Source organism: Scatophagus argus, chromosome 9 (genome assembly GCF_020382885.2).
Source record: "Scatophagus argus isolate fScaArg1 chromosome 9, fScaArg1.pri, whole genome shotgun sequence".
In the NCBI taxonomy this organism is placed as follows: Eukaryota; Metazoa; Chordata; class Actinopteri; family Scatophagidae; genus Scatophagus; species Scatophagus argus.
Window position 1 is genome coordinate 14,716,436 of NC_058501.1, and position 19,074 is coordinate 14,735,509.

Sequence of the window (19,074 nt, forward strand, 5' to 3'; positions counted from 1 at the left end):
CTGTAAATTTTCAGCGTACATCATATGGATTTTCCCCTCTTGTCTCTCTGCTTTTTTTTTTTAAATACCGGGAAGGACGCAGGCTTTTCTCCCCCAGTGTGATGACAAATTTGACAACGGGTAACCGCAAAAACAACAGCTATTTCATAAATTCCACTGTCATGTTAAAGTACGCCATTATAAGTCCTTACTTTTTCCTCTTATTTGGTTCCCAGGAACACAATTCAGAGGTGTTATAACAAAAACTGTGCCTTTAAAAGGTATCCAGCCCACTTTTAATGTTTTACTGTTTTACGTTAGAGGAGATAAACGAATTTTATACATGGAACAGAAAAAACAAATCATACTTATGCAGACTGGTCTTAGGAACCAAAATTAACAGGTTGTTTTTTTTGTTTTTTGATTGCATACGTATTCATGTCCTTCAAGACCATACTCAATAGAGGCACCTTTGGCAGCAGTTACAACCTTAGGACTGCTTCAACAGGCGTGCAACAGCTTTTACACATCTGGACTCTAATTCACTTCTTTCAAGTTACTTCAGTTCCATGCTCATACTTGGACTGAACTGGAACAATAAAATCCTGACACAAATTCTGGATTATACTGAGGTCTGGTCACCTAATCCAGGACATTCACATGGTTGCGTTTCAGCTATTCATGTGTAGATTTTACTTTATGAAAAACATACATCAATAGCTACATGCTTTCAACAGGATCTCTTCCATCATCACAAACATCACATGGCCTGCTGCTGAGAAGCCTCCACGCAGCATGATGCTGCCACCACCAGGCTTCATGATGGGGATGCTGTGTTTTTGGTCTTGTGCACTGTCGGGCTGATACTGAAATACATAACTGAGTACAACAGCCACTTCATCATTACAATATTTTCTCTTGATTGTTGGGGGAGAAAAAAATAATAATCCTAATTATATCCACTGTGATTCAGTGTTGTAAAACAGTAACACAAAAAAGAGCAAGGGGGCAATACTTTTTATAAGCACTGTGAGAGACATCATAATCTTGAACCATTTAGAAGCAGGGAGAGAAGGGATGCATCTCAATAGGCTGGAGTAGCTCTGTCTCTTTACCTTCTGTTTCAAGTCAGGGTTTGAAATGTTACCCCCACTAAAGTATTTTTCTATTCCTTCAGTACTCAGAGTGTGTGTGGAGAAGATATGGAGATAAAGCTACTTCAAACAGGCATATTGTTATATCTTGTGCTATACAAATGAATTAGACTAGAATTGGTCATATTGAGATGCAGCCATGAGGTCGGTGAGACGAAACGAGCGTCTCCTATCAGGCAGGCTGAGGCTGAACTGGACTACCCACAGATAAGAACAGTACACCTGAAGTGAGGGAACTGTTCTGGGTGTGTTTTTTTTTTCTACAAAAAGAGGGGCGATGAAAAAGAAAAAAAATAGAATAAAGAAAACTCTGCATTTAATTTAGACCAACAATGAGACTCCCATGTAGCACAAATATATTTACAAGCTCCGAAAAATAAAAGTAAAAACACTTCTCTTGATGTCCTAATGCCCCTAACCCCCCTGCCCACACACATTTTCTTCTTTACCCCGCTTCCTTTTCATCCAAAATAAAAACTGTACGTGACAGAGTTATGAAAATATAGGTTATTCCAACATGGTTGTGTCGTGGACTGCGCTCCTTCTCGTGTTCTTCTTTTTCTCCTCCTCCTTCTTCCTCTTCATTCTCCTCTTCTCCATCTCTCTCTCTCTTCATAAGGGTATTGGGTGTTGCTGTTCTGTCCCGCTGGCCTGTCCCAACACTAACCCCCTCCCTGATCCCGGGGCGTGGCATTGAGTCACAGGATCACTGGAAGGCTGCTGAGGTCACAGCTCATCACGGTCCCGTCTGAGGATGGTGTAGCGAGTCTCACTGGGCGCCAGCTTCTGGAATGAGCTCTCTGGGGGGCTGCTGGCCACCTCTCCTTCCTTCTCCTCCTGAGGGTAAAAGTCAGAATCAATCAAGTTGCACATGATGTAGCAAAACCAACTTTCACTGGCTCCTTAGTGAATGCTGACGCTGTGGTCGGACCTGTCCAGGCGTGCTGTCTGTGGGGTCAGGACCATGGTGAAACTCTCGGTGTAGCTTTCCGGAGTGAAGGTCCAACACAAACTGTCTCAGCTTGCCAGGAACACTGGAAGAACATGAAAGAACATGAAAGAACATTTTTATAATCTAATCTGAAATCTCCCTTTTCTGTGAGGCTTGTTCATAAACGTGATCATTTCAGTCTGATGGGTGCCCCCAATTCAGTTGGTGTGCATTCGGTAGGTGAGATTTAATCATTGATATAACTGACCTCTCAAATTGCTTTGAAAGGGCTACTTATACCTTTCACAAAAATGTTACCTGGGAGTTAAAAAAAAAAAAACATTATGGAGCTTCATGTCCTACTATTGGAAATCAGCAGACAAAAAGACCGTGCAGTCCATGACTTCATCAGAGCAGCACTATACTGCGACAGAAATAGGAATAGTCTGACTTGGTAAATGGCCAGTATTTATATGTACTTTTCTATTCTAGTGGATAAAAGGGCTTTACAATTTAGCCTCTAATTGACCCATTTATACACACACTCACATGAAAGGCACTGGACTGCCCGCCAGGAACAATTTGGATTTCAGTATCTTGCTCAAAGGAGATGTGGACTTGCGGGCAGGGAGAGTTGAGAAAAACCACCAACTCTGAAATTAAAAGATGATCTGCCCTCCTTCCTGAGCCGCCGCTGCCTCAGCCTGACATGATAACACGCTTGACCATGTTGTGTGAACAGAATATTCATTTTGCTTTATGTTTAAGGTGTTTGTTTTTCAGTAACGTAGTAGACAAACTCTGAATTCATTCAAATTAAGGCATTATTAGGATTCTTAGGTGACATTCTGAATTTCAATTTCTTAAATTACTCATAAGTGCCACTTAAGATCCGTTCTTTTTCTATGGTACTTGAATGAGATGCTGATTACCAGTGTGTCTGAAAGGGCATTCCTACACACAAAGTTCAGCAATGAAGACAGGCCTGATTGAACTGCAGAGCTGGTCAGAGTAGATAGGAGACAACACAGCTCGTGGCAGAAGCAGAGGACATTAGTCCCTGCGGACATGTCATAAGGCAGCATTAATCCATATCAATGCTGTCCTGTGAAGTGTGCTTATTACGACAGGTCATGTGCTGTTGTCATATCACACAGGCGGAGCACAGTTAACCCTGTGTGTCAGAGCAGCGTGTAGACAGACACACGCAAACACACATATATATAACATACACTGTGCTAATGTAATTACAAGCTGTGTGCCACATGCAGTGTTGATGTGATGTAATTAGGTTGTGGAGGGCTGGTCAGTCCTCAGGGCTTCTGTCTATCTGATCAGACCCTGATTGGGGACTGGGGGAGGCAGAGTGGTGGGGGAGAGAATAAATAAGATTAAATTAGATTAGACTGGATTAGTTTAGCACTTATTGCACGTGCCAAATCATGTCACATTAGCTCCGGTGTCCTGGCCCATTCATAAAGGACAGATTTTAGGAGGTGTGACATTTCTCTTTTGTTGGTGTTGAGTGCACAGTGGATTATGGTGTGAGTGTGTGTGTGTGTATAATGAAATTAACTTTATTTAAGGAGACCTTGTTATGAACAATTTCAAAAATGTCCAAAAGAATACTGTGTATATCAGACTGATCTGACATGTGGATGATTCATTTGTTAATTACAGGTACATTTGTGGTGACTTTTCATTTAGATTTGGATATTCCTTTTTGCATGAAACAATTACCAGCCCATATTTTTATTTGAAATGTTTTTTTTATATATATAATATTTACAAACGGTGGCACACATATGGACGAATCACAAAAAAATCTATCAGACATTGATAATATTGTGCATTTATTTTTAAGGACTAAACCATTTCATAAAGAAAGTGGTAGGTGGTACTTACGTGAGGTCTTTGAAATCGGGAAAGACATACATGTGTCTGAATGAGTCTATAGCAATGACGGGACAGTCAGCAGGAGTTTTCTGAATATGGAGCAGAGGATGGCGGAATTTCTCGCAGTCCGCGTGCAGGAAATTTATAGACCCTGAGAAGCAGACATGACGATCATGTGAACACCACTCCCGTGCACAGGGCTGTTTGGCTCATAAGTAACTAAAATTCACATCCCTGACAGGTACCACAAACACAAACCATACTCACCTTTCTCGCTGATAAGCTGGCGAGCGACTTCATGTTGGAACTTCTCTAAGCTCTCTGAGTCTTCTTTAACGTGGAACAAGATGAGGAAAGGGATTCCTTCTTCAGTGAGCTCCTGGAAAACACACACACACACACACACACACAAAGTGTCAAAGACAGATGGAGTCAGGGCCTTTGCGTGGCTCAGCAGATGGACTACCCACAGACTCCATGAATACCCTCCAGGCTGTTTTTTGTGTAAATATCAATGTGTGCATCTAATATTAGACCAAAAAAAGCCAAAACAAAAAAAAAAGCAGTAGATTGTTATCACACTGACAATGCTCTGTATGAAAAACCAGGCAACGCACCTCTCCATTTTCAAAGGTGATCTCCCTAACCAGAGGCACACACTTGTCCTGGGCCCAAGCGTAGGTCAGGTCGAAGTTGGTGAGTGAGCCAAGGTAGACCATGTCAGGGACGCTCTCGCCCATAGGCTTGTAGATTACATTATCTCCACTGAAGCGCTCAGACTCAGATACAGCACTACAAGAGGAAAGCAGTAAAAGTTTAAGTTCAACAGAAACTGAGGAATAACACTGAAACTAAGCCTAAAATACTCAGTAAATATGGGCTTTATTTGAATGAATATGTGAAACCGATCAAAAGACAAAAGTCTCACCCAAAGGCAGCCAAGAATGTGCAGTCATCTCGAAGGATGTTAGCAACTTTTTCATATGTGTGGTAGTTGTCTGAGTCCTTTTTTTCAAAATAACCTATAATGTTTCTCTTGCTCCTCTGTTGAATAAGGAATCAAAAGAAAGTGTTGACAAAAGAAATTATATCATTTTATTTTACCATAGCCGGAAATCTGTCATATTTTATAAACTCTGTGAGTGTTTGTGTATTAGCCACTCACATCCACAGTATTAACCTCCTCCAGTGACTGTATCTCTTTAACGGGGTCGACCTGCTGCTGGCGGATGAAGTCAGCGATGGCCGCCACTGACCGCTGACCCCTGTACTCCCTCTTCATCATCATCCCATTGCGAAACAACTTCAGTGTTGGATATTTGGTGATGCGATACCGCTGGGCTATGTCCGCTACACAGAGGCAGAAGAGATGTTAGGAAAAGAAGGGCAAATCAATTGATGAAGAGGAAGAGGCAGAGTAAAAACACATGGGGATGGGTGGATGAGGAGTGGAGCAGTGACAGAGAAGGCGGTTAAACCTCAGTCTGAAAACACTGCCTTCAGTCAGCTCTGAGCTCTGATCTCCCACATGAAAGCTGCCCCCCACCAAGAGTAAATATTCTCTCTGCACACAGTGAATGAGTGTGTGTGTGTGTGCATGTGGCAGGTGTCAATCTCCCTGCGGGGTGTCTCTAAGCCTCCCGTCTTCACAGGAAGCAGCAGTTTTGTCATTAGTCTTCAAACAGTTTGCAGGTCATCAATAATTCTCTTTAATTTGCTTTATCTCAAAAGGATGAGGCTGGCAGTTTATGTGTCTGTGCTTTGGTGTGCTGGGCATCTATGTGTACATATGTCCATGAAATATAGTAAGTGTGTGTGTGTGTATGTGTGTTATTTCATATATATAGATTGAGAGTGTTATGGCAGTTTGGGGCATTAGATCACCAATCACCACCCCATATACAAATTGATACAATTATTGATGCAGTAAAATTATTGAATTTGGATAACAGAGTCAACAAAAAGACTAAAATTAGTCATTTTACTTTGGCCACCAATCAAATTAATAAATCATGTGGTTTTTATTATCATGGACATTTCTCATTATTTTTTCATGTTTAACAATAATACTAAATGTAATCACCAGCAGTGTGTGAAGGAGAGATTGCTGTCAGATTCCATAGATCATCACCGATTCATTTACTCATTACAATAAACACCTCACTCAGGGCAAGATTTATACCTTTACAGATGTGCAGTTCACTCAACAGTCTGTCTACTGTTCACCGACCAGCTGTTGGTCTTCTTGCATTCACTGTTTATCGACTGATTGGCTGTTACGTCTTGCACGGTGATGTGTGTTCATGTTTGATTTTGCTGTCTTACATTCCTCCTTGCTGCTATGACACTGTATATTCCTCCATTGGGAGACTAATAAAGAATTATCTTAAAGTTAGTTGCATCTGGATGTTGTTGTTGTTGTTGTTGATGTTGATGTTAAAGGCCAAATATACAGGATTTGTTGTTTATAAACACACCATTCAAGCAACACGTTTACAGTTTCTTTGTTTTCCTGCATATTACCAATTTTATATGTTAAAAATGAATAAAACTTAGGTAATACTCACAATGTTGGTCACAGTCGACACGGGCAAACACCACCTGCTTGGTATCAGGGAACTCCTCCCTCACGGTATTAGATGCCTCCTCAAAAATTGGATGGAGCATCTGACTGAATCTGCACCTATATGTGGGGATGGGGGGCCAGAGTGAGGTCAAAAGGATTTCCATAATTTGTACCTACATTAATGATTTTTTTTAATCCACAGGACTGAATTTTACACTGACTATGCTGTCAAATGATATGTCAAATATGCCTTTAACAGTTCTAATATCCATCTGTTAATTAGACCACTTTAGAAAAACAAAACTGTTGGGACGATGTGTAACACATAAATAAAACAGGATGTGATGATTTGATAATTCTTTTTGACATACTTAACTGAAAACAGTACAAAATCATTATATTTAATGTTTGATGTGGACTGCTCAAAACTCACTTGTAACATTGTTCACAAGCATGAAGGCATAAGGGACATTACTACATATACTCAGGAACACTTCGTAAAACCTTTGTCTGTAAACAGTTTGTTTACAAATGACTGCATTCTGGTTTTCTTTCCGTTTTTCACAGCATCCAAACTTTTCTTGGAATTGGGATTATATACAATTAAATCAGAAAAAACTATGTAAAGATCCTTTTGAAACGAATCAATAAAACCTCACATGCAGATGATAGCAATCTAATTACACTTATTACCCCATGTGGTATTCATAGGCAGCATCTGCATCAAAATTCAATTTAAATATCCTTGATATGTTACACAGAGGTAAAACGATTGTGAGGAACAAAGAACACAATTACCAGTCTGCGTAAAAATTCACCAATGCCACCCCAGCATTATCTGCAAGGAAACATAAACACACACAAACAGTTAGAGACTTTGCCCTCCACCTCACAGCTAAGGAGTCATAAGAAAATGTGAAAGTGTACATCGCTGACTTCATCCAAACCAACAGCTAATTATGTAATAGGCCATGTTCTCTCTTGGCCACCAAATTTCATTAAAATCAAAGAGTGATTTTTGTCATTTTTTACCTAGGTACAAAAGATGGAAAAATTAATACATATCTCCTAAAGGTATAATGAGCAGCAATTTACTAGACTCATACAAAAGTAATTTTTCTCATCACTTATGACCCACTTGAAGTGTGTGGGGTCTGTATCTGCAGAGATCAGCCCTCTGCCTGTATTTTCTTATTTTCTTAGTGCTTTGCTGTGTGGGGATGTTTCTGGGCATCAGCCTCTGTTCAGCTCTGTGTAGCCCCCAGTCAATAACAGCACGAGGTGGGGACGCTATAAAAACTTAGTGTCAAGTTTGACAGGCTGGAGCAGAAGGTCAGGATGAAGCCTGCTTTTCACACAAAATCCAGAGGGTTGTGCACAGTTTTGGGTGTGTTTTTTGTGCATTTAAAGGCAACTGCTGTGAAACAATCAGAAAACAACGACTAATTTCTCTGACTCACAGCTCTGTTCACGCTAACCGCCGCCCGGGATCTTAATGAGTATTAAAGAGATTGTTTGACATTTTGGGAAATATGCTTACTTGCTTCCTTGCCAAGAATCAGATGATAAAGACATAAAAGGAAATAACCTGTTTCCCCCTGCTTTCAGTTTTAATGCCAATCTAAGGCAACCAACTGCTGTAGATTCATATTGAAGACATATGAGTGGTATTGATCTTCCCATCTGACACTCAGCAAGAAAACAAATTAGTGTATTTCTCAGAATGTCAGACTACTTCTTTAAGAATCTTTTGAAAGTCACGAAAGTGTGATGTCTTACTTAGGACATCATCAATGTTGCCTGAGTCCAGACTAGTGATCTCTGCTTGTCCAGGAGTAGAGAGGCCCATCACCTACAGACACATGGGAGAAGACATACATTGGCAAAGAAAACATAAAAAACACAGACATGCTATTTAAGGAGACTATGTGAGGGAGGAGAAAAAAAGACTGAAGATAGTTAACGAAGATAAGAAAAGCCTTTAATAACTGACCGAGTGAATCAACATGTACCTCAACACTATTGACCAGCATCAATACCGGCTCACATGGACATCAGTGCTCACTGTGTCAAGTTTAATACAGACCATAGCACTAAATTCCTGCCTTAGAACACATAACAAAGGATTTTTGGGGCCTATCACCTATTGCTGGAAGGAGTACGAGCCAATGCCAATCGCGAATCAAAATGTTGTTTCTTTACTTCATTATGACCTATAGTTGTTAGCTGCATTATAAAAACACTAATAAAATTTTTGCTCAACTCAAACAAATAGGTATAAAACAAAATGACAAGCCATCCTTAATCTGTAAAAAACAGAATTAGGAAAAAAATACATGCCACCTTAATCCAAAAAAAGATGGGAAGCTGTGTAAAACGTGTAATGAAAACAGAACCCATATTCAACCTATATTCAGTTGAATACAGTGCAAAGACGGCATATTTAATGTTAAGACTGAAAACCTTTGTTGTTTTTTGTAAATATATTCTGATTTGATGTCGCCAACACACTTCAAAAACACTGGGTCAGTGTGTCACTGGGTGGGTGTTACATCCCCCTTTCTATTAACACGCAGTGAGCGTTTGAGAACAGAGGACATGAGTTGTTGAGGTTTGAAAGTGAAATTCTTTCCCATTCCTGTATGATACGCAACCTCAGCTCAACAGTCCAGGGTCTTATTTTATATAGTAAAAAATATCCTCCATTTTTCTTTCATGTAACTTCCTGGTACCACTCAAAAAAGAATAAGATTATAATTCTGATGGGCGAACTGGGGATCAGGGAATTACAGGTCTGACTGCAGTGCTGTATAAAAGAATCCTGTTTGACAGAGATCGTAATCATATTCACTGGAGGACGATCTGAGGATAATAACACCAATGTTGGGGAAGTGCTGACAGCCGAGTGAAAACACAAAGATACAAATAAAAAAAGGCAACCAAAGCCTGAATACACTCTTTCATTAATGGGCCTATATTTAACAAAGCAAAACAGAAGACAGACAGAAACTGCATTTTCAAAACTTTCACTCTTTGACTACATTATTCCATTAAGGCTTCAAATGTAATCCCTTAACTTAACGCGAGTCACTGTAGTCAACATTTCTATAAAATTGCAATGCTTTAAAATTACAGTGCCATAAAATAATTTTCACACTGTGTATTTATTGGCTGTTGTCTGTGTTGACTCAGGTTACTTTTCAAACAGGATATAGGACATTAATACTCCTTGAGGCAGTGACAAAGACAAACATCATGACAGGTTCTAAGAAAGGCTGAAAATTTTCAAATAGTGAAGCACTGAGAGCACACATCCTTTTTAGGACAAAATATAAAATATTTCATAAGAGATATTTAACTGAATTATTGATGGTTAAACTATCACAGTGCTTCCTCCAGGTTAGTGTTGCTTAACTGCTTCCTGCTATAAAACCAGGCCTGCAACTAACTATTATGTCTATTACTGATTATTCTGTAGGACCTTTGATTAAACGATTAATAATGTATTCTATGAAATATCAAAAGGGGTGATGTTTTGAAATTGCTTCTTTTATCCAAAAAAAGATATTCAGCGTACAATATATGACAAGAAAATGACAGTGAATCCTATGAGTAGAGAAGCTGGGACCAGGGAATGTTTGATTTTTATACATGCAGAATCTCTTATCAGAATGTTTGCATTCAATTTTACTGTTGATTAATTGATCATTTAATAGATTAATCATTTCAGCTCATTAGAAAATATTTCCTGGTTCCTGTTAATCAGCCACCAAGTAGTCAGGCCAATGAAGACACTGCTGTGCAGCTCTGAGAGGAGTTTCAAGTTTTCATCTCAGGCCCAACTCTCACAACAGCGGAACTACTGCACTATTTCTAGTTCCGGGTTGTCAGCCAATAAGAATGAGCCACAACAGAGGAATTCACCAACCGGCAAGCATCGTTTTCAGACACATACAGAAACACGATAAGTTCCACAATAAATTCGCATCCGCACAATATTATATATTAGGCTTGATAATACACAGGAAACCAACTGATTTAATACATGAGAGCGTTAACTAACGCAACTAGCAATTAGCAATTCTCTCACTGTTGTCAATATGTGGTAGCACCTAATGCTAAATACTAGCTGGACACTTCACTCCCCAACAAAGTTATCATGGGTCTAAGTTAAATTTATTTTGAAATTCCGAAATATACAGTTTGATATGCGAGAAACGTCTGGATTATATAAAATGGATTATGGTTACCGGTAGTTATAACACTGCAGCTAACCTTACTCAACACTACTGGCTAAGTTGACATTGCAGCTTGATAACTTAATTATGGCAGCTGTTTGGCGAAACCCAATCAAAAAACTACCTCAGCGAGCTTACTACATAACTTCGCTTCCAGCAGCGAGTGAACTGGCTCGCTAGTTACCTTCGCCACTTTAAAAGCCACGTCTCATACCAGCAGTTAGCTAGCAGCTATCTGTCCCAGCGACAGGCTACCTAACGTGAACTACCTAACGTTCGCTTGTAGCCAAAAAGCTGTTAGTGTCCCGAGGCTGAAATGCATGTGCTTACCAGCAATATAACCGTGACGAAGCGGATATCGAGGGAGGGAGATATTGCTAATAGTTTCATTGTACAATGTAGTTATTGGAGGTGGTGGTGTTGAGTCTTCCCAGTCTGTCTCGACGCCGCTTTTTTTTCCAGCAGCAGGAAGCCGACGGCGAACCAACCTCACTGTGACCACGGAAACGTGAGAGACACTTCCTGGTATTCGCTTGGCTAGATGGGTAATGTAGTTTTCGCAGTCCTCAAACGACTGAGCTGGTTAATGGGGGAAAACTCCAATCATGGCGATTTATTGCTTTACAAAAGTAACGGGACTTGTAGTGTTTTATCACCCAGACGGTGGCGATTCAGCGGGACTCCTTGGAAGAAAACTTTTCTGAGATTTTCGTCTTAAAGAAAAGGGAATCAAACGGTAAATATGACACCGCCGAATGAGGAGTGGAAAGAGCACATTACTAAAATGCAACAGCACTGATGTTATACTTTCTTTATCCACTGTCACACTTTTGTTGTCTGTACCTCTTTGGTCCGTTTATGAAGAACGTTAACAGATTTCTCCTGAACAGGGTTGAGTTGCATCATTATGGTTCACTTTTTGTAATACCCCGTTCGACCCACTTTCACCATCAATGCAGTTTATTGCTAACGCTAAAATATAGTTTGTAGCACAAAAGTTGTTGAATAAGAAAATCCTCTAATAAACAACACAACAAAATCTGTGCAAATATTCTTCATAAATCCAGCAAAACTGTTTTTAGCTGTTGCTTCATCAAGCACACAGTCCACAACTCAAACCAAGACTGACACATAAACAAAAAGATTGTTGCACCAGTCAGATTAGATGAGCAGACTGAGGAACATAAATAATACTCGTGTCACTCTGAGGCATCGTCCCTCTGCCTGTCATGGGTACAGTGGCAGTGTTATGCTGGCAGTTATTTGTGTGAACAGGTGGGATGGTCTCAGTATGTGAGTGATCCTCTTTCTCTGCCCCTGCAGGAGCCAGGATCAGGGCAGATAGGGGACCTGGACGTACATGCACACCTAAGAAGGATGCACTGAACTGGGAAACATCTGCTGAAGTGTCACCCTCAACACAGCTATGGTAAGAATCCAACACAGACAGCAGCTTTCCAGATTTAATTTAGGTTTATAAATCCCAGAAGAGTTTCATTTTGTGTATCTATCCATTTGTTACTCTGGTCTCTCCCCCGCACTACTGCTTTGTAATTCTGTCTCTAGTGTCAAGACCATTGAGACAAACCTAATTGTGTGTGCTGTAACAGCCTAATTGTTAAGGAGATTAAGGTGGAATGTTGAATTGAATCCCAGCATTAATATTTTATGGGCTAAAGCTGTCCATAGGGGGTTCACAGTGTGTGAGCAACTCACAGATGGAGTCAGAGGAAGATTTCTCTCTAACCCTGTCTGAATATCAGTGGTGGGGAGAAAGGGGAGCACAGATGAGTCTTCTTAAGTTGTTAATGCTAGGAAATAACATACAAAATAAGAATCACTCTATCTGCTATCTTAGGTATGAAAAATCACTTGCTGAGTTGTCTATACCATGTTTTATTATTATTATGCCAGGTATATGACAGTTTGAATTAACACTGGAAACTGTTTTTCTGGTGCAATTCTCAAGTGTTTCAGTAATCAACTTCATTTAGAATTTAGACAACAAACCTGCACATCACAAGTAAAAAATACAACTGAAAAACAATGCAGTGTCAAGAAATATCAAAAAATTTTACTTGTATGAAATAAGTATTGGTACTGAGATCTACTTAAGTCAAAGTAAAAAGCAGACACTTGAAATGTTCCAACTAAGGGTTGCAAGGACTGCAACAATTATTTTCATTATTAGATAGATATTTGATTAACCTGATGGTTATTTTCACGCTCAGTCGATTAATCCATAAAAAAATTGCAATGAAATTTGTCATTGCAATTTTTTAGAGGCAAAGAGGTGTCTTCAGATGGCGTCCTTTGTCCCACCAAAAGTCTAAAACTCAAAGACTCTTCATTAACTGTAATAAATGACAGAGAAAAGCATTTCAGAAGCTGGAACCAGCAAATGTTTGACATTCTTGTTCGAAAAATGATTTAAGTGATTATTCCTTTCAATCAACTAATCAATTAATGGAGGCAGCTCCAAAAGGCTGCACAGTTTCTTGATGGGTGATTAATGGATGTGATCTTTCCTGTGTCTCTAAAAGGATGGCAGTTCAGACTGGGTTGACGAGGCAAAAACAGAAGTAACATTATTGATATTTCTTGAAACGTAATGCTGCTCTTTTTTGTGTGGCCTGTAATGAACAAAGTCCTGATTCTATATTTTAATACAAATGTACCTGTCAAGGTTTGTCCAAAACCCTTGTTTATTTAAAATCTTATCTAATCATGATTATACTGATTAAAATTTATCAGGTTTTTTTTTACTGTAGACTGATAAATTGAGACACAGCACAGTAATGTCATCTTGTATTGTTCCTGTCAAATCTTAAAATTTTTAAGATCTACTGTGTATTAAAATGATCACCCACAAGCCCTGCGTCCCTGTTCCCATAAAAAAATGTCAGACTGTCTTTGACTTTATTAGAAACTGGATAACTGTTGAACTGAACATCAGGCTCAAAGTACTTAATAAATAAACTGATCAAACTTAATTTTTGTTTAGAGATTTTTGTTTTTTTTTTTGAGCTATCATTTCCCCTAAAAGTCAGTAATTCCAGCTGAGAGGTTGACTGATGGAGGCTGTGCAGCCATCAGCCAACACTGGAGTCAAGTTCTGCCAGTATTAGTAGTTTGTAAAATGTCTTTTTACTTCTTCTTTGTATGAGTAGTTATTCTGACGTGTAACCATACATACATTGTCTAAAGAGGAAATGCATCGCGTGCAGCACACGCCGGTGCTGCTCTCTCTGCACTCTGGTTTCATCTGTCTGTCCTCTCCCTATTTTGCCCTCTCCTCCCTTTTCTGTTTTCTCCATCTTCTTCCATTTCGTGTTGCACCCATTGATTTTTTTGTTTGTTTTTCCAGCTGATTATGTCCCTGTACTCCGATTCGCCGGTGGGCACATTGCTCTCTGCACTTTAATTGGACATTTAATTAGATCACAGTTTTAGTCCAATTAGACTCAGAGGTGCTGGAAAAGGGATACGGAGGGGAGAGGAGGAAAAAGTCCCCAAGCTGGTCTCTGTCTCTCCCCCCCCATTCTCGTTTTCTCCCCTCCTCTTCTCACTCTTTTTCTTCGTCTGTATTTTTTCTGGCTGCCTTACTGTCTCTCCCCCCGCCTCCCTCCTGAGGGTGGCTCATTAGTGATATAATGGGATGACACAAAACACACAGCTCCTCTTAGTCTCAGAGTGTCTCAAGCAGTGTCTGAACTGGCAACGGGTACTGTATCAGCTCACCGTTGCAGAAGTTGTGTACTTGTTTACTCGAGTGTTACTTTATAAAATCTTGCATTCTTTCTCCCGTTTGGTATCAGAACCATGAAGGGTTACGTGAAAGTGTTTTGAGACAGAGCCTGGGTCTTATCAGGCCCTTAATCTCATCACCACCTGACAGTCTGACAGTCACAGTAACATCGACCAGCAAGCACACACAACATAAACATTAGCGACGTGCTGGGCAGAACCCTATCGACTCTGTTGAGTACTCCGATATGATATCACTACACCTAATGAGACCAAGATAAGCCTCATTACAGGCGCCACTTGCTTACATGGCAGTCAAATGCAGGGCTATTCTGCACCACTTTTAGCTCCCTTATGGTTTGGCCCTCTTCCATCTTTTGTTGTCATAGTCCTCACATGGAGCTTAGACTCAGAGCATAAACAACACTGTGCCCCAGTGGGTGAAAACACACGGGCAAATGTAAACACACACAAACACACACCTAGATGCATGCGGCTGTGCACACACACTTTGGCTCAGGTGTAAGTCCTCGGAGGACACAAGTCAATCTCTATGTCCCTCGAGCAGTCACACGCACCACCTCCGTCTCTGACTCTCTCTCCTACCCTCCACCCTCAGGAGAAAGATAGAAAACCAGCCTCTACACACACACACACACACACACACACACACACACACACACACACTCACGCATGCGACACTTCATATCGGCACCAGTGATCTGTGTGTGTCTCTCTCTATATGTGTATGTACATGTGCACATGTATAGATGGTGTGTGCATGTGTGTTCGTGTGTGTGTGAACGACGGGCAGCAGGCTGGGGTCTTGTAGCCACAGGCGTCACTACCTGACCCCCGTGGCTGTGAGATTGACAGCTGTGGTCCCGCCTAATTGCATTACTCTCCCAGGTGATTGGCTCACACCCTGGGGGCTCATTTGTCAGGATGCATTGTGGTAATGATGTAAATTAGCCGATCTATGTGTCACTCAGCCCACCCCCCCCGCGCTGATTGGCCCCGCTGTGCCCCAGGGCTTGGCCCCCAGCTGAGGGAGCCAGCTCATTGGTCCTTGGGGAATCAGGAAGTCCCAGAAATAGGGCTTTACAGATTGGGCATACCTGTGGGCTGATATTATCGTCCCTCCCACCTCTTTACCTGTCAGTCAAAACTCAGGGACTGATCCCTGTAGCATCTATCTCTCATCTGAGACATAGAAACTCTCACACATACAGACACACTGAAACATATAGGCGGTACAGGCACCTGTGATAGCTTAAACACACCCTGTTAAACTAAATAAACTGTATACAGATATCCTTGTGTGTGTGTGTGTGTGTGTGGGTGTTTATGTGTGTGCACCTAGTCTAGAATTGAAATAAAGGCCACCGGCTCAGGCTCTGTTCCCCACCGTTTACCCAGCATGCTTTAGCCGTGTCGTTTATCAAAAGCAGACACCTTCGCAATGACAGACAGTTTAAAGTTAAACACACTGTACACAAACATGCACACACACACACTCACTTTGACTCCCTGGTTTCTTTGCCTGTGTGTTTCAATAGCATCAATGGAAGTGTTAGTTACAATACATGTCCTCTGTGTGTGTATGTGTGTGTGTGTGTGTGTGTGTGTAAGGAGGCAGCAGTGTGTACATGCGCAGCACTCCTGGCGTGTTGCTGAAAGGTTCCATGGGAGTGTGTAGACTCTTTGTCAAACTCAGTCCAGTTATATGAGGCCCAATATGAATAAAGACTAAATAATGTCAGCATCAGCATGAATCAATACTTATACAGATGCACAATCACTTGGTCTGGACCTCAGCCCATGATCAATGGTTTACTCTGAGTTATTGTCTTCATATTAACAAGGGGGGCGCTCCCTGAGGAACTCGTATGAATGGCTAAATGAGACCACTCCACACCTCTCAACAGGACCTGGTGTTGTTTTTACACCCTCCTTTGTTTGAGTTCAGGCACCGCATTGCAAAAGCCTTTTTAGCCAAATTTGGATGCACTGTAGGTGTTTCCAAAACATTCAGATTCTCATGAAACTCTAATTGCCTGCTCTTGGTGATATGAAAGTCCCTCACATAGATTCAAATATCGACCTGTGTCCCTGATGTCAGTGTTTGGCCAAATTATAATTTTTTTTTTCCGGCGTCTAAGATTATTCATAAATCAGTTCATATTTTTATTGTGGCTGGGGGGAGGGGGGTCTTATTGACTCCAAAAATACAGAAAACGATCAAACTAAGTCAACAAAAGTAAAAGGAAAGTTTGGAATGAGTTCTTGTCAAGATTTAAAAGTTAAAATATCAGATTGTTTCACTCCCATTTAACCATCTGTGTACTTCAGAATCATGGTATTACAAAGTGCGGCTATGGCATCTCTGCTATTTCTGCACATGTTAGATATTAGTATTTGCAGACTGTGTGTGTGTATGTGTGTGTGTGTGTGTGTGCGTGCATGTACGTGCATTACTAACTGAGTAATCACTGTAAATTAGAGATGTTTAGAGATTTTTGTGGTTGATTTTGGTAAAGCCCCTGTAAAAACTCTCTCTCACGGAAAATCACTTCCCATGACGTGGCACATGTGCCAAACACGCACGCAGACACACACACCGATACTTACACACACCTTTAAGTGCCGCACCCACCATCTTTCCCTTTATGCACACACGCTTTTGCCTACTTCACAGTAAATATATTAGTTAACCTGTATTAAGCCTCCACCACTACTTGGCAGAGCGTGAGAAAGCAGCGAGCATGATGGGTAATTGCCATGCTGCACGCAGTGTCTACAGGAGCATTCTTTATGAGGTGACGGCGGGGAGGGAGGGAGGGAGAGGGAGGGAAGGATTGAGGACAGCAGAGTATTCTGTCCTCCCTTCAGATCGTTCAGATTTCTTGCCAGGACTTTAAAAGTTTAGGTGTGTGACTGGAGTAACCAGCTTGCATATACTTAATCAGTTTCCTTCCAGTTGTATTGTATAAAACCGATTTATGTGGAAAGTTTCAGAAGTGGTGAATCAGATCTCAGATTTGTGTGACCGTTAATAAAAATGTCTTGGAGAAATCTCAGATTGTGGCATGAGTTTGTGCCTCAAGCATTTATGTGTTTAGGCGCAATAATTGATTTCTGTGTTGTCCCCCGCAGGGCTTGTCCCACATCTCGAAAACCCTCACACACACGCCCACACACACACACACACACACACACACTGCCAGGCATGCTGCAGTATTAATGAGACATGAATAAGACATGAAGAGAGACCCCCCTCTTACACGCTCACACAGGGTCTCCCCCTCCCCAGCTGCTTCCTGTCTGCAGATTACCCAGCTTTCACTGGGCTCTGGTTAAGTGGGGCCAGGAAGAGATTTAGCCCCCACAGCAGGAGCAGACACACATATACATACATGCGTATGCACTCGCTCTCTCTCTCTCTCTCTCTCTCTCTCACACACACACACACACACACACGCACCCTACTCAAAGCAAACATTAGAAAACATGTTTTATTGTGTGGTCAACTGCTAAAAGGGCTTCAGGTGTTTGTTACCTGTCCGAAATATGATCACTGTTTAATGATAATTTTATGTTTGTTTTGTGGCTCTTGTGTATTAACCCTTCAGAAATGTGTAATGAATGAATGGCAGAGGAAACTGTCTAGACTCAGCTTAATGTCACCGTATTTTACACTTGATAAGTAAGCCGAGTGTATGTTGCTGCAGGAAGAGTTGTGACCTTCTATCTGTTGTGTTGCAGGCCTCAGCGATGTCTAGCCCGGGACCTGCGTCTGTGGGCTCGCAGGTCCATGCTGCAGCTGTTAATGGAGATAGGAGCACCCTCCTCAAACTCGTCACAGGTGGGTATCACACAAAAGCCATCGGGTTTATTAACCACTTCAACTTCATCACATCGGTAGAAGACTGATTTCCTTGGGGAAGGTTCTTTCCTGAAATTGAAACAGGGACATTGCCGTCATATCCTATGCATCTTGTCTACTAGGCCGTTGTGATAGCCCAAACACCCAGGTTTCAACTCATATTAATATGCAGTAATGTGCTACTTTATTGATTTTTTTTTATTTTTTTATAAGAAATGTTTCTTTGCATGTGCCCCCTCTGCGGAAAGGTCAGAGTACAGGGTCAGCTGCAGCAGTTGGTGGGAGTTTTTGGTTTTGTTATACAAAAATTTTGGCCATTTTGATATTTATTGTATAGGCAGAAATGTGGGTCTCGTTCAGGCATAGAATAGAAACATCTGGCGAAAACTATGTGAAAAGCATTTAGTGGTCAATGCAAATTCTCTTAATATTCCCAAGGATTTTGCAGTAGTCACAGTATGTGATTATGACTTCCACCTGCTGCGACTTAATTTAAAGAAATGGAAGTGGAATTTTTATTATGCTGAAGCAGTAAAAGACAGCATTTGAAGTACAAGGAGTTCATAACATATTCCATCACAAGCCACAGAACTGTGTCTGTTAGTACTGTGCGGTTAGCTGAAAATTCAACAACATATCGACCAAAATCTTCTCCACTCATGCTTACCCACTGGCTT

The 19,074-nt window shown here is 41.0% G+C and overlaps 2 protein-coding genes across 6 annotated transcripts in view; one reads left to right on the forward strand and one right to left on the reverse strand.

Moving 5' to 3' along the window:
- Positions 1–11,279, reverse strand: erp44 (endoplasmic reticulum protein 44). The gene is made up of 11 exons (XM_046399868.1): positions 11,095–11,279; positions 8,306–8,378; positions 7,325–7,364; positions 6,528–6,643; positions 5,126–5,310; positions 4,889–5,004; positions 4,578–4,752; positions 4,228–4,339; positions 3,970–4,111; positions 2,065–2,167; positions 1–1,970 (listed from the first exon to the last, which is right to left on the reverse strand). Exons 1-11 carry the CDS (start codon positions 11,152–11,154, stop codon positions 1,860–1,862), a joined length of 1,233 nt encoding a protein of 410 aa, XP_046255824.1. The 5' UTR covers positions 11,155–11,279; the 3' UTR covers positions 1–1,859.
- Positions 10,411–19,074, forward strand: part of invs (inversin) — a 20,632-nt gene continuing 11,968 nt past the window's right edge. For 2 of the 5 annotated variants that reach the window (XR_006844336.1, XM_046399860.1), the window contains exons 1-3: positions 11,397–11,500; positions 12,088–12,193; positions 18,277–18,376. Coding sequence is in view for 4 of the 5 variants with exons in the window: in XM_046399860.1 (XP_046255816.1) it covers positions 12,191–12,193; positions 18,277–18,376 (103 nt within the window). In the remaining variant the exon portion in view is untranslated. Of the gene's footprint in view, positions 11,310–11,396; positions 11,501–12,087; positions 12,194–18,276; positions 18,377–19,074 lie in introns of those variants that run through there. The other 3 variants (XM_046399857.1, XM_046399859.1, XM_046399858.1) reach the window with 3 other exon arrangements.

What these genes read in the sequence shown, in the direction of transcription:
- erp44 (XM_046399868.1), bottom strand. Translation starts at nt 11,154, where the DNA reads ATGAAACTATTAGCAATATCTCCCTCCCTCGATATCCGCTTCGTCACG. An exon ending in AGGAGGTTAATACTGTGGAT is followed by an intron (nt 5,005 to 5,125) that starts GTGAGTGGCTAA and finishes CTTATTCAACAG; the next exon opens with AGGAGCAAGAGAAACATTAT. An exon ending in CAGACAGCACGCCTGGACAG is followed by an intron (nt 1,971 to 2,064) that starts GTCCGACCACAG and finishes TTTTACCCTCAG; the next exon opens with GAGGAGAAGGAAGGAGAGGT.